General features: G+C 40.1%; 1 protein-coding gene across 15 annotated transcripts in view; it reads right to left on the reverse strand.

Annotated features, from left to right (window-relative positions):
• Golm1 (golgi membrane protein 1) overlaps positions 1 to 15,769 on the reverse strand; it is a 136,064-nt gene that overhangs the window by 16,934 nt on the left and 103,361 nt on the right. For all 15 annotated transcript variants that reach the window (XM_045131189.1, XM_045131195.1, XM_045131187.1 and 12 more), the window contains one exon: positions 10,628 to 10,757. In XM_045131189.1, the coding sequence (XP_044987124.1) occupies positions 10,628 to 10,757 (130 nt within the window). The remainder of the gene's footprint in view (positions 1 to 10,627; positions 10,758 to 15,769) is intronic.

Below are 15,769 nucleotides of genomic sequence, written 5' to 3' on the forward strand. Positions count from 1 at the left end.
AATCCACCAGAATACTTGCTTATTAGCAAGCAAACTCAACACCTAGGATTAATTCTGTGGCTTCATTGGGGGAGAAGAGCTACACCTGGCACCTTTGACTCATATCCACAGTTTATATAGAGGTGGACTGCCATGCCTGGGAACACTGCAGTTAAGTAGAAAACCCAAGCATCAAATCAATTCAGGATGCAAAAGTCACTACAATATAATACAAAAAACTCAAAGAATCAAGACAATACAGTCCCACCAAAAACTATAAATCTATCAGAAATGATTACCAATGAGACTGTTTTATAAGAAATGGCTGACAAAGATTCAAGAAAATGATGCTATCTATGCTCAAGGAAATCAGAGAAGAAATGAAGGGAATCAAAGAATAAAATAAAGGAATTAAAGAAGAAAACAAATTTCTGAAAGAGAACACAGGAAACCAGCTTAATGAAGTAAAGAGGTCATTACAAGACATGAGTAAGGAAATAGAAATACTGAAGAAAAACCAGACCTAAATCCTACCTCTGAAGAGCACAGACAGTAGTTCTAAGTGTGTATACTAAGAAATTAGAGTTCACAAATAAACAACCTAATGCTCCACCTTAAAGCCTTGGAAAAAGAAGAACAAGGCAAACCAAAAATCAGTAGACTGGAGGAAATCATAAAGATTAGGGCAGAAATTAATGAAACGGAAGCCAAAAATACACTCCAAAGAATCAACAAAACAAAGAGTTGGTTCTTCAAAAGGATAAGATTGATAAACCCTTAGCATATTTGACTGGAAGAAACAGAGAAGGGACAAAAATTATAGAATTAGAGATGAAAAAGGTACCATTACAACAGATACCAAGAAAATTCAGACAATTGTAAGAACATAATTTAAGAATATATACGCCTCTAAGTTTGAAAAATCTAAAAGAAATGGATGATTTCCTTGATTCATATCACCTACCAAAATTAAATCAAGATGAGATAAACCATTTAAATAAACCTATGACAAGTAGAGATCCAAGCAGTTATAAAGACTCTCCCAACTTAAAAAACAAACAAACAAAAAAAAACCTAGCTACAGATGACTGGACTTATGTGTGAGAATGAAAATACTTAGTATCAGAGGCCAGTAAATTATAAAGGAGACATAAAGGGAAGAGAAAGGAAGGGAGGAGGGTACTTAATAGGTTGATATTGTATGTATGTAAGTACAATGATTGTTATGGGGAGGTAATATGATGGAGAATGGAATTTCAAAGGAGAAAGTGTGGGGGGGGGAGGGAATTAACACGGGATTTTTTTATAATCATGGAAAATGCTAATAAAAATTCAAAAAAAAATCCCAGGCCCAGATGGCTTCACTCATGAATTTTACAAGACCTTCATGGAAGAACATACACCAATGCTTCTCAAACTTTTCCATAAAATAGAAAAGGAAGGAATTCTACCAAACACCTTCTAAGTAGCCAGAATCATCCTCATGCCAAAAACAGGCAAAGACAGAACAAAAAAAGAAAATTTCAGGCCAATCTCCCTCATACATACATGCAAAAATCCTCAACAAAATATTGGCAAACAGAATATAAGAATATATCAAAAAGATTATTCACCCCAACCAAGTTGGCTTTATCCCAGGGATGGAGGGATGGTTCAACATATGCAAATCAATAAATGTAATACATCATATAAATGGTCTGAAGGACAAAAATCACATAATCATCTCAATAGATGGAGAAAAGACATTTGACAAAATCCAACATCCTTTCATGGTAAAAGTATTACAGAAACTGGGAATAGAAGGAACATATATCAACATAATAAAAGCTATTTATGAAAAAGGAAAGCCAACATAATACTAAATGGCCAAAAACTCGAAGCTTTTCCTCTAAATTCAGGAACAAAACAAGGGTGTCCACTGTCCCTACCTTTACTTAATATAGTACTGGAAGTCTTAGCTATAGCAATAAGGCAAGAGACAGTCATAAAAGAGATACAGATTGGAAAGGAAGAGATCAAATTATCACTATTTGCAGATGATATGCTTCTATACATAAAAGACCCTAAAAACTCTACAAGCAAACTATTAGAGCTGCTAAACTCTTTTAGCAATATAACAGAATACAAAATAAATCTACAGAAATCAGTAGCTCTCCTATATACTAACAATAAGCATGTGGAGAATGAAATCAAGGAATTTCTCCCATTCACAACTGCCTCAAAACAAAACAAAAAAAAGTACCTTGGAATAAAATTAACTAAGGAGCCGGGCGTGGTGGCACACGCCTTTAATCCCAGCACTTGGGAGGCAGAGGTAGGAGGATCACCATGAGTTCAAGGCCACCCTGAGACTACAGAGTTAATTCCAGGTCAGCCTGGACCAGAGTGAGACCCTACCTCAAAAAAAAAAAAAAAAAAAATTAACTAAGGAAATGAAAGAGCTCTACAATGAGAACTTTAAAACACTCAAGTGAGAAATTGCAGAAGACACAAGAAAATGGAAAGATATTCCATGTTCTTGGAATGGAAGAATCAATATTGTGAAAATGTCAATCTTCCCAAAAGCAATCTACACATTTAATTACAATGGCATTCTTCACGGGAATACAGAAAACAGTCCTAAAATTCATTTGGAAGCACAAAAAAACCTTGAATAGCCAAAACAATTTTGAGCAACAAAAATACAGCTGGTGGAATCACCACATCTGATTTTAAGCTATTACAAAGCTGTAATAACAGCATGGTACTGGCACAAAGTCAGACATGTAGATCTGTTGAATAGAATAGAGGACCCAGATGTTAATCCAGGCAGCTACAGCCATGTGATTTTTGACAAAAATGCCAAAAATATTAATTGGAGAAAAGACAACCTCTTCCTCAAGTGGTGCTGGGAAAACTGGATATCTATATGTAGAAAGATGAAAATAGATCCTTGTCTTTCTCCATGCACAAGAATCAAATCCAAGGGCACCAGGGACTTAACATCAGACCAGAAACTCTGAAATTGCTAGAGGAAAAGGTAGGGGAGACCCTTCACCATACTGGCATAGGTAATGACTTTCTGAATATAACCCCAATTGCTCAGAAAATAAAACCACTAATCAACTACTGGGACTTCATGAAATTACAAAACTTTTGTACAGCAAAGGACACTGAATAGAACAAAGAGACAACCTACAGAATGGGAGAAAATCTTTGCCAGGCACACATTTGACAGAGGATTAATATCCAGAATATACAAAGAACTCAAAAAACAGAACAATAAGAAATCAAACACGCCAACAATAAAAAAATGGACTATGGAACTAAACAGAGAGTTCTTACTCGAATAAATACAGATGGCATATGAACATCTAAAAAAGTGTTCTACATCCTAAGCCATCAGGGAAATGCAAATTAATACTACCTTGAGATTCCATCTCTCTCCCATCAGAGTGGCTACCATCAAGAAAACAAATGACAATAAATGTTGGTGAAGATGTGGTAAAAGGAGAACTCTTCTGCACTGTTGGTGGGAATGTAATCTGGTACAGCCATTGTGGAAATCAGTATGGAGGTTCTTGAGACCGCTAAAAATAGATTTGCCATATGATAACACTCCTAGGCATATATCCTAATGACTCTTCTCACTACATTAGAGATACTTGCACAACCATGTTTATTGCTGCTCTATTCACAAAAGCTAGGAAATGGAACCAGCCTAGATGTCCATCCACAGATGAATGGATAATAAAGATGTGGTACATCTACACAATAGAGTTCTATTCAGTTCTATTCTATTTCTATTCTATTCAATTACTGCTGAATAGAAGTGAAGTTTGCGGGCTGGAGAGATGGCTTAGCGGTTAAGCGCTTGCCTGTGAAGCCTAAGGACCCCGGTTCGTGGCTCGATTCCCCAGGACCCACGTTAGCCAGATGCAAAGGGGGGCGCACGCGTCTGGAGTTCGTCTGCAGTGGCTGGAGGCCCTGGCGCGCCCATTCTCTCTATCTCCCTCTTTCTCTCTCTGTCGCTCTCAAATAAATAAATAAATAAAATAATTAAAAAAAAAAAGAAATGAAATTTGCAGGGAAATGAATGGATCTGGAAAGGATTATACTAAGTGAGGTAACCCAGGCCCAGAAAGCCAAACATTACATGTTCTCTCTTATATGTGGAACCTAGCTACAAATATATAGACTTGTGTCTGATCTGGAACCAAAAATCGGTAGCAGAGGCCCATAAGCTAGAAAAAGTCTGTAAGGGAGGGAGGAGACAGAAAGTCTTAAGAAGATGGTATTGTATATATGTAAGTAGAAGAACAGATTACAGGGAGGGGAAAGGCCTAAGCAAGTTCAGGGGAAGAGACTGTGTAAAAGAAAGGTCGGAAAAGTTTCAGTGCCTGGGATGGGATATCTTCCAGTGAGTTGTTGGCCAGGGAGGTACCTGTTGCCTCCAAAACATTATAGCTATTGCCAAGGCCCTTGGTTCCCCATGAGAAAGAGATGGTAAGACCCTATTGCTGAAGACTTCACATTCCTGAGAGGCAATGTCACTGAGAAACCAAATTGGTGCTGAGCAGAAAACCTCCTTGTAGTCCAGCCAAGTTAAAGCTGGGAAAAGCTGCACTGTATGCAGCCTTATGGGAGACAGAAGTAATCAATTGTGAAAACAGTGGATACTGTAAACCTCAAGTTTTGCCAGGCAGGCCAAATGACTGAATAAGTGCAATAGTAGCATGTCTGCTCTGGGGAATACCAACTGCTCTCTAATTGGACTGAAGGCCCACTCTATGGGAGGGAATATGTGCCTGGTACTGAAAACCTAATCAAATGCCTATGGCAGAGGAGGTCGTGAGTCTTTGGGGTATAAAGCCTGCTCTTGTCTGGATAAATGCATATATTACTCTCAGCAACTTGCTCTGAAAGCACTACACTTAATGTTTATACTCATATATTAATGCTACCCTCACTTTTGGTTACAGCAGCTTCTCTTTTCAGATGGTGATGACCACTGGGATGGCCCAAAAGGCAACATAGTGCTGAGAAGAAGAGATGGAGGAGTATCCAGCACTGAACTATCTCACACCTCCAAGGCCCAGGGTCCATTGCGGAAGAGGTGGCGGGAAGAATGTAAGAGCCTAAGGAAGGGTACCACTTCTTACCTACATACAACTGTCCGGACAGAAATTGGCCTTGATATCCAAGACCTCGCAGTGCCTAGCAATACCCATGCAAGACCCTCATAATAAGAGAAAAAGATGATGACATCAAATTAAAGGTGAAACTAATAGAGAGAGAGAGAGGGAGGTGATATGACAGAGAGCAGAGTTATGAAGGGGAAAGTGGGGGAGGGGAGGAGAGTTTGCTGTCTGTAAGTATAGAAATTGTCAATTAAAAATATATATATACATATGTATGTATGTGTGTGTGTGTGTGTGCATATATATATATATATATACATACACACAAAAGAAAAAAAAGAGGTCAGAGGAAAACTTTTCATGATATAAGCCAGCCTTATGATTACATGAGCACTAAGCCAGCCTTACAGAGAAAACTGCATGGAACATGCCACACTTAGGAGATAAAGCAACAGGCACTTGAGGAAAGAATAATAAATAAAACTAGAAGGGATATGAAGCATGCAAAGACCAAGAAATCACCAAACAACACAAAACTTTCAACATTAACTCACATCTCACAATTATAACTCTGAACATTAATGGACTCAAGTGTCTGATATAAAGACACAGATTAACAGGCTGGATCTGAAAGTTGGATCCATCCATTTTCTGTCTACATGAAACCCACCTTATAATTAAAGATAAACACCATCTTAGGGCGAAAGGATGGAAAAAGATATTTTAAGCAAATGGAAACAAGAAACAAGCAGGAGTGACTATACTGATTTCTGACAAAATTGACTAAACCAAAAGTAATCAAAAGAGACAAGGCTACTTCATACTGATTAAATGAATAATTAAAAAATGATATTACAATCATAAACTTATACACACCAGACACAGGTGTGCCTTATTTTATAAAGCAAAATTTACTAGACAATAAGACAGAAATCCCAATACAATAATAGTAGGAGACATTAATACCCCACTACCATCAATAGACAGATCATCGAAACAGAAAATAACAGAGAAACAATGGAGGTAAAGCACACCATAGATCACAGACATCTACAGAACATTCTACCCTAATTCTACTGAATACACATTCTCCTCAGCAGCTCATGAAACCATCTCCAAAACAGACCATGTATTATGACATAAAACTTGTCCCCACAAATTCAGAAAAAATGACAAACTTCCCTGTACCATATCCAACCATAATGCATTAAAACTAGAAATCAACAACAGTACCAACAGAAAATACGCCAATCCCTGAAGACTGAATAACTCATTATTAAACAATGAACACGTTGTTGAAGTAACTGGAAAGGAAATCTAACGTACTGAAGAGAATGACAATGAAAGTAAAACATACCAAAATTTATGGGACAAAATGAAGACAGTTCTAAGAGAAGAGTTGATAGCACTAGATGCCTACATTATAAAAACAGAGAGATCTCAAATAAATAACTTCAATATTAATTTGATGGTGCTAGAAAGACAAGAACAGTCCATGCCCAAAAGTACCAGATGGAAAGAAATTATCAAGATCAAAGCAGAAATCAATGAATTAAAAATTAAGAAAACAAGAATTTAAATTGATTAAGTAAAGAGCTAGTTCTTTAAAATATTAGCAAGATCAATAAACCACCAGCCAAAATGATCCAAAGGAAAAAAAGAGAAAACTCAAATCAGCAAGACAAGAATTAAAATGGAGATGTCGCAACTGATACAATGAAATTGGAAGAATCATCAGGGCATATTTCAAAAACCTATATTCCACCAAACTGAAACACTTGGAAGAAACAGATGAATTACTTGATGCATATCACCTTCAGAAAGTAAAACTAGAAGAGATAAACTAACTGAACAAACTTATCATTTGTAACAAAATTGAAAACATATTTTAAAATATCCCAAACCAAAAAACAACAACAACAAAAAACCAGGCCCACATGGATTTACTGCCAAGTTCTATCAAACCTTCATTCAAAAACTGTAACCAGAGCTGGTAAAACCATCTGACTTAGTATTTAAGGCACTTGGCTGCAAAGCCTAAGAACACATGTTTGAATCTCCAGATCCCACATAGCCAGATGCAAAAGTAACACAAGCATGCAATGTCGTACATGCACACAAGGGGGCGCACATGTCTAGACTTCATTCACAGCAGCTGAAAAGCCCTGTGTGCTCATTCTCTCTCTTTTTCTCTCTCTGCCTCTTTCTGTCTCTCTCTAAGAAATAAAATACTTTGTAAAACATTTAAAAAAATTATTTCATAAACTGAAAAAAGAGGGAAGGCTTCCAAACTCTTCCTATGCAACCAGCATTACTTTACTACCTAAACCACAGACAAAACAAAATTGGGGCTGGAGAGATGGCTTAGCGGTCAAGGCGTTTGCCTGCAAAGCCAAAGGATCCCAGTGTGACTCTCTAGGACCCAGGTAAGCCAGATGCATAAGGGGTCACATGCACCTGGAGTTCATTTGCAGTAGCTGGAGGCCCTGGTGCACCCATTCTCTCCCTCTCTCTCACAAATAAATAAATAAAATATATTTAAGAAAAGAAAATTATAGGCCAATATCCTGATGAATCTAGATGCAAAATTTCTCAATAAAATCCTTGCAAACTGAGTTCAACAACACATCAAAAGTGCCATCCATACTTCCTAGAGAGCACAGGTGTGGGAGTGGGCAGTGCAACCCTGGAGCTGGCAGGTAGGGCTGCATAGGACTTTGTAAGGGTTACCAAGAGAAAATGGTAAATGCTGGAAAGGGCAACAAGTTAATCACATGAGAACACTGGGTGGGTGGGGGGGAGCATCATCCATCTTGATCAATAAGTTTCATCCCAGGAATGTAGGAAACATACAGAAATCAATAAATGCAATTCACCACATAAATAAACTTTGATATAAGAATTACATGATTATTCCAAAAGATGCAGAAAAGGCCTTTGACAAAGTATTTTTTAGAAAAAAAACAAAACTTCATGATTAAAGCAATGGAGATACTGGGGATATAAGGGCTATATCTCATTGAAGGCTATTTATTATTACACTAAAAGGAGAAAAACTTTGAAACATTCTGATTAAGGTCTGGAATAACACAGGAGTGGTCACTCTTACCATTTCTTTTTAACATAGTACTTGAAGTTTTAGCTCAAGCGCTAAAACAAGAAGAGCAAATAAAAGGGATACAAATTGGTAAGAAAGAACTCAAACTAGCCCTATTTGCACATGACAACTTCATTTTTGTTGTTTTTTTAATATTTTAGATTTATTATATATTTATTTGCAAGAGAGAAAAAGGTAAATGGAGAATGGGCACATCAGGGTCCTTAGCTGCTATAAACGAACTCCACATGCATGCACCACCTTGTGCATCTGGCTTACATGGATCCTGGGAATTGAACCCTGGGTCCTTTGGCTTCGCAGGCAAACACCTTAACCACTAAGCTATTTCTCCATCCCCATTTTTGGTTTGTTGTTGTTTTGAGGTACGGTCTCACTCTATACCATGCTGACCTGGCATTCACCAAGCAGGCATTCACCAAGCAGGCCTTGAACTTGCAGTGATTTGACTACCTCTGCCTCCCAGAGTGATGAAATTAAAGGCAAGTACCACCAATCCCAGCAATATGTTTTTTTTTTTTTAGAAAGAGTGGGAGAGAGAGACAGATAGACAGAGAGAATGGGTGCACCAGGGCCTCCAGCCACTGCAAACAAACTCTAGACACATGTGCCCCCTTCTACATCTGGCTAACGTGGGTCCTGGGGAATCGAACCTGGGTCCTTTGGCTTTGCAGGCAAACACCTTAACCACTAAGCAATCCCTCCAGTCCCCAGCAATATGGTTTTTATATGTAAGTGATCCAAACGATTCTAACCATAAACTTCTAAAGGTGATAACTTCTTTTGGTAAAAGGGCAGGATGCAAATTCAATACACCGAAATCTAGTAGCCTTCCTATATACAAAGGATTAACACAGAAAAAGAGATAAGCAGTGCTATCTCACTTTCAATAGCCTTACTGCTAGCCTGACAACCCACTCCAGGGTGATAAGTGACAGACACAGTGATCAATCAAAACTCATCAAAGCAGAAATCCAGAGGTAACTGAGAACTCAATACCAATTCAGACTGCCAACAGGCCTGCCATGGCTCAGTTGGAAGAGTGGGTGGAAGATTGTAAGAGCCACAGAGTAGGAATATCCTGAGGCACAGTCCCTTCCACTCCCTACACCCAGTACCCTATAATGACTGACTAAGCCTTTCATGATCCCTACAATGAATACTATGACCCCAGTGAGGATGGCACCAAGGTAACAGGAGCAGGGGCAAGGGGATAAGAGTCTAACCTGTTATAATATATATAAAATAAAATTAAATAAATCAAAAGAATGAAAATATTTGGCAGTATTATTCATAATCACACACAAAAACAAAAGTCAACTGACAAATAAATAAAACGTACTCTATCCACAGAATACTGTATTATTCATCCACAAAGATGTTATGACAAAGAATAAAACCTGGATGAGAAGCCACACACAGACTATGCATTATGTGACCCCGCTGACAGAAATAGCTGCAAGAGAGAAATCAATACCTACAAAATGTAGTTTAGTGGGTGCCTATGACTGTGAGGATCTGAGAAAAATGAAGGTTTCTTTTGTAGTAAAATGTCTAAAATTGATTATACTGACAGTTGCACATTTTTACAACTATACCAGAACCTACTGAACTGTATACACTATGTGAGTGAATCATATGTGAAGTATATCTCAATAAAACTGCTGTTGTTTTTAAATCTCTTAGAAGACTCTGAACAGCAATTTCCTGGGCTGTTTGTAGGACACTAGAGAGGCTCAAGAGTTGGTCTGAGATATCCAGGCTCCACAGCAGCTGTACCACTGACCCTGGGCTATGTGGGGGGCATGAGAGAGGCCAGCAGTGTAAGAGGTAGAGTCTGAGAGACCAGGGCTTCACAACAGCTCTACTGCTGACTAGGTAAACCCTGGTCACAATACTTAACATTTCATGCCTTCAGTGTCCTCAAAAGTATTTATAGAGATCAAACAAGCAACAACCTATCCCAGGGTGGCTGTGACTTTAAAGGAAATAATTTCTTAAATTCCTGAGCTTAGGAACTAAGCCTGGGGGAGCCAGCAGATCTGGTTAACAGTATGGGGATCCTGGTCCCAAGGTTTGATCTGCAATACCTCAGGTAATCAAACCCATCAGGGACAGTATACACACAGAACACCAGCAGATAAAATGGGGCTGGAGAAATGGCTCAGTGGTTAAATGTACTTGCTTGCAAAGCCTGTGGCCAGGGTGCTATTCTCTAGTACCCACATTAAAGCCAAATGCATAAAAATAAGTGGAGTTTATTTGCAAGGGCAAGAAGCCCTGGCACACCCATATGCTCTTATCTCTCTGTGCTTACAAACAAGTAAATAAATATATTTAAAATGAGCAAAGTGCCTGAGAAAATAGTAGGAACACCTTCTAAACATCCTGGGCAGAAGAGCCACCAAATTACCTGATGACTTTGGTCATTGTTTTCACCAGCATCTTTGGAAATGACAGCTTCATTTCTCTTGTTGGTTACCTCTTCTGTCTGCTCTTCACACTGCTCCTTCACCTCTTTCATCTGGTTAATACACTGGCTCCTTTGGAGAAAAATGAATTAAGAATGGATAAGGCTGGGGAGATGGCTTAGCAGTTAAGGTGCTTATCTGCAAAGTCTAAGGACCCAGGTTTGATTCTCTAGGATCCCTGTAAAGGCATATACACAGTAGCACATGCATTTGGAGTTTGTTTATAGCAGCTATAGGCCCTGGCACATACACTCTCTCTCTTCTTTCTATCTGTGCTTGCAAATAAACAAACATTTTTTAAAAATGCTCAAAAAAAAAAAAAAAAAAGGAAGAAAAGAATGGCACTATACGCTCAGTCCTTCCTTGCTGGACTGTGAGATTCACTTCAATAAGCATCACAAAACATCCCTTTCCCTGCTTTAAGCACTTTACTTCAGCAGTGCCTATTTCCAAGTATCCAACAAAAGAAAATAAAATAATGAAGTTAAGTTGAGAGGATTTGTTACATTGTTCTAAAACAGGTGAATTTCACTGTTTTAACTATACAATCTGTAGAAATGTATACACCCCAACCCTACCCCTTGGCACTAGAGCTATTGGCACAAGTTCCAACACTTGTGGTTTCCTGAATATCAGGTTATTCTTCAATAAGCTATTTGAACCAGGCCTGTGATTATGCTAAAGAAAGACTCATGGGGTGGGAGGCTAGAATGGCTATACTTTTCAGGATGGGGATTAAAACATTTAGCTGCATCTCTCCCAGGAAGTGGAAGGGGGATAAAGCTGAGTTTAATACTGTGGCTAATGATATCATCAATCATGTCTGCATAATAAAATCCAGCGTTAGTTCTGGGCCATGAGACTTGACAGAATCTTGGCTGCATAGAGACATAACCCCCACCTGCCAAACATACCACCCCCACCACCACACCACAAACTTTGCTTCATGGCTACCATTTCTTTAGTTATACTCTTTGTAAAGAAATCTTAATAATAAATATAGAAACATGCAATACTTGGACACCACTGATATTCTAACTGGTGCAATTTGTAACCAGAGAATGAATAAGGATTCCTGTGTCTGATGGATCCCATCAAAGTAGGCTATTCTCTCATCCAGGATGTGGACTGTCAGAGAATCATTATCACATCCCCAAACCATCATTTGCCAACTGTTTCTTCATATCCTTGCTGAGTCAAAGTGCTCTGAGGACAAAACGGACAAGGCTGTGTTTGGCTAAGTGTAGCGGTCATGTAGCCAAGGTGAAGGACTAAGTAGTAAGTAAGTAAATTTGCTGCATGATTTCCAGGACAGGGACCAGAAAGCCTGGCCTTTCCATTATCTTTTGTGGTCACCTTGCTGTCTTCCATAAAGGCTTTTGACAATGGGGGGAAGGGGTAGGCATGTGTGGTGGTTTGGTTCAGGTGTCCCCCATAAATTTAGGTGTTCTGAATGCTAAATTCCCAGCTGATGGGGATTTGGGAATTAATACCTCCAGGAGGCAGTGGTATTGTTGGGAGTGGCTTTCTGGGTATTAGAGCCAGGATTGGCACACTCTCCTGTTCCTGTTGTCCACTTTATGTGGGCCAGGGGGGGTGATGTCCACTGTCTGCTCATGCCACTGTTTTCCCCTGACACCAGGGAGCTTCCCCTTGAGCCTATAAGCCAAAATAAACCTCTTTTTTTTCCCACAAGCTTCTCTCAGTTGAGTGATTTCTACCAGCAATGTGAACCTGACTCCAACAGTAAAGTGGTACTGAGGAGTGAGATTGCTTCTAGACAACTGACAGTGTGACATTGGCCTTTTGGAGCTGATTTTCAAGAGGAACATGGAAGGATTTGAAACCTTGGCCTAAGAGATGCCTTGCAGTGCTGTAAGTACAACTTGATGGGCTATTTTGGTCAGAGCTGAAAGTCCTGAATGCAGTAAGAACTATGGACTTTGAGGTTTGGCTTATGAAGGTGAGAAAGAGCTTTGCCTGGATTGGGCTAGAGGCAGTTTGTTTGGTAAGCTTGCTGTTATGCCCATGTCCTGAGAATTTGTGCAGGGTTGCTTTGTGTAGAAATGAACTGGTGTAAGCAGAGGGATATGGCACAGAAAAAAACTATCTTGGGGTGAACTGCTGCCCATTCAGCTACAGTTGAGATATTACAACCTTTGAGATTGGGCCAGCTGACCTGCACCGGGGCAACAGGAAGAATGTAGACTCTTGAAGGGGCCTGAGTGCTCAAGGAGTGTCCTGTTTTCAAAGTCTGCTTTGTTTCCCCCTGAATTAACAAACGGGCACCCTACCTGGTATTGTGGAGCATAAGAAACGCAGGAAAGAGAAAGTCATTGAGTTTGCAGCATGGTCTTGGGTTTTGGAAATGGCCATGGGCAGTGTGAAGCAGGTTTGCTGTATGCCTACATAGAGACCCAGTGGAGCCATGAGGATAAACCATGGGTTACAGTGGAGACCCAGTGGAGATGCCAGTACCACAAGATGGCTGCTGAGGAGAGCTGCTGGCCCAGGATAAAGTTTTCCAGGACTATGAGTAGCCTAGCTGGAGGAGTGGAATTGGAACTCCAGAGACTTGTTGCTGGTTAGAAATATCAGATTTGGAGACTCTTCACTAGCTAGAATTGTTGGACTTGAAGCTACAGAGTTTGATGTTTGCCCTGTTTAAATCTTGTATTGATTGAATATTTCTTTCTATGCCCAATGCCACCTTTGCAGTGTGAGTGTTTATTCTGTGCCATTATAGGTTTGGGGAGGATAATCTGATATTATGGCTCAGTTAAAAGACCTTGAACTGGGCTGGAGAGATGGCTTAGCGGATAAATGCTTGCCTGTGAAGCCTAAGGACCCTGGTTGGAGGCTCGATTCCCCAGGACCCACGTAAGCCAGATGCACAAGGGGGCGCACGCGTCTGGAATTCGTTTGCAGTGGCTGGAGGCCTTGGCGCGCCCATTGTCTGTCTCTTTCTATCTGCCTCTTTCTCTCTGTATCACTCTCAAATAAACAAAAAATATTTTTAAAAAAGACCTTGACTATGGGAATGTTTGAACATCATTGGAATTGATAAAAACTATGGGGACTTTAAAAATTGGATGACTGCATTGCATCTTATATATGGATATCAGTTTATGGGGGTCAGGGTCGGAATGTGGTGGTTTGATTCAGGTGTTTCCCCATAAACTTAGGGTATTCTGAATGCTAGGTTCCCAGCCCATGGATATTTGCGAATTAACACCTCCAGGAGGCAGTGTTATTTTGGGGGGTGGGCTTATGGGTATTGTAGCCAATGTCTCCTTACCAGTGTTTGGCACACTCTCCTGTTCCCGTTGTCCACCTTATGTGGGCCAAGGGGTGATGTCCAGCCTTTGCTGATGTCATTGTTTTCCCCTGCCATCGTGGAGTATTCCCTTAAGCCTGTAAACCAAAATAAACCTCTTGGGGCTGGAGAGATGGCTTACCGGTTAAGCGCTTGGCTGTGAAGCCTAAGGACCCTAGTTCAAGGCTCTATTCCCCAGGACCCATGTAAGCCAGATGTACAAGGGGGCACACACATCTGGAGTTCTTCTGCAGTGGCTGGAGGCCCTGGCATGCCCATTCTCTCTCTCTCTCTATCTGCCTTTCTCCACTGTCACTCTCAAATAAATAAATAAAAATAATAAACAATAAAATAAAATAAACCTCTTTTTCCCACAAGCTTCTCTTGGTTGGGTGATTTCTACCAGCAATGCTGAACCTGACTGCAACACAATGTGTTAGGAGCCTGTGAATCCCTATAAACTCATGCACAATTTTACACACATTATGAATTTGCTAACCTTTTCTCAGGTTTATCAAACAATTTTATGACCCAAAGAATGTAAAAGACACTTAGCTCTTTCTGGTTTTCAATAATCTGTAAACCCCCACCCCTCAGACAGCTTCCTGTATCTGGCACAGGGTTTTGGGCATAACTAATAAGACAGATACAGTCAGCCAGAAGGACCTCCAATCAGGGCTATGAGAAACAAGTGCATCCCCATGCACACTTGACCCAGGGAAGCTCCTAATTACTGCCTGGGCCAGATCAGGAGCTTCTCCTGACTGCTCTCTGGCTGACTTCCAGCTACAGGGAAAATCTTGCATCAATTTATCAGGTAAGGCCAATTACTTTTTTGTTTGTTTTTCTTGAGGTGGGAAGAAGGGGCTGCATTTCAGTGAAATGGAGAGAAAACATTAGCACTAAGGTTTCTTTGAAGGCGAAATCATAAGACTGGAGTATTTCATTTTTGTTTAAGCACAGTTTTGTGATTATCAGCCTCTGTTTCTCTATCTCAGTACTGCCAATGTTTAGACAGTTGTTTTAGATAACTTCACTGGTATAGGCTATACTATACATGATAGGAGGTTTGGCAGTATCCCTGGCTAGATTTCATTAGCACTCTCCCCCACAAATTCCAACAAAAAAATGTCTCTAGGGCTGAAGCAATGGCTTATCAGTTAAGGTGCTTGCCTGCAAAGCCAAATGACCCAGGTTAGGTTTCCCAGGACCCCATGTAAGTCAGATGCACAAGGTGGTGCATGAGTCTGGAGTTCCTTTGCATTGACTGGAGGTCCTGATATGCCCTCCCTCTCTCTTTCTCTCATAAATAAAATAAATTAAAAACCTTTAAAAAATGTCTTTAAACATTGTCGTAAGTCTCTTGAGAACAAAACTGCCATTACATTAAAAGCACCAGCACAGGTGAGTGAGGTTCTGCAGACATGTTGTTATTGTCTGTTCCATGTGCATGTGTGTGGTTTGCAGTGTGTGTGATTATATGCATGTGGGCACATGTGTACAGAAGCCAGCGGTGGATGCCAGGTGTCTTCCTCAATCACTATCCACTTTATTTTTCCAAGACAGGATCTCTCACTGAACAAGAGTACAGTTCAGCTGCACAAGTAAGCCAACAAGCCCTAGGGAGTCTCATGCCTCTGCTTCTCCAGCACTGGGTTGACAGGCATGTGCCACAATGCCTGGCTTTTTTAAAATTTTTGCATGTGCAAGCACACTGTGTGTGTGTGTGTGTGTGTGTGTGTGTGTGTGTGTGTGTGTGTGATGTGTG

The sequence above is a fragment of the Jaculus jaculus genome, chromosome 12 (assembly GCF_020740685.1).
Source record: "Jaculus jaculus isolate mJacJac1 chromosome 12, mJacJac1.mat.Y.cur, whole genome shotgun sequence".
Lineage (NCBI taxonomy): Eukaryota > Metazoa > Chordata > Mammalia > Rodentia > Dipodidae > Jaculus > Jaculus jaculus.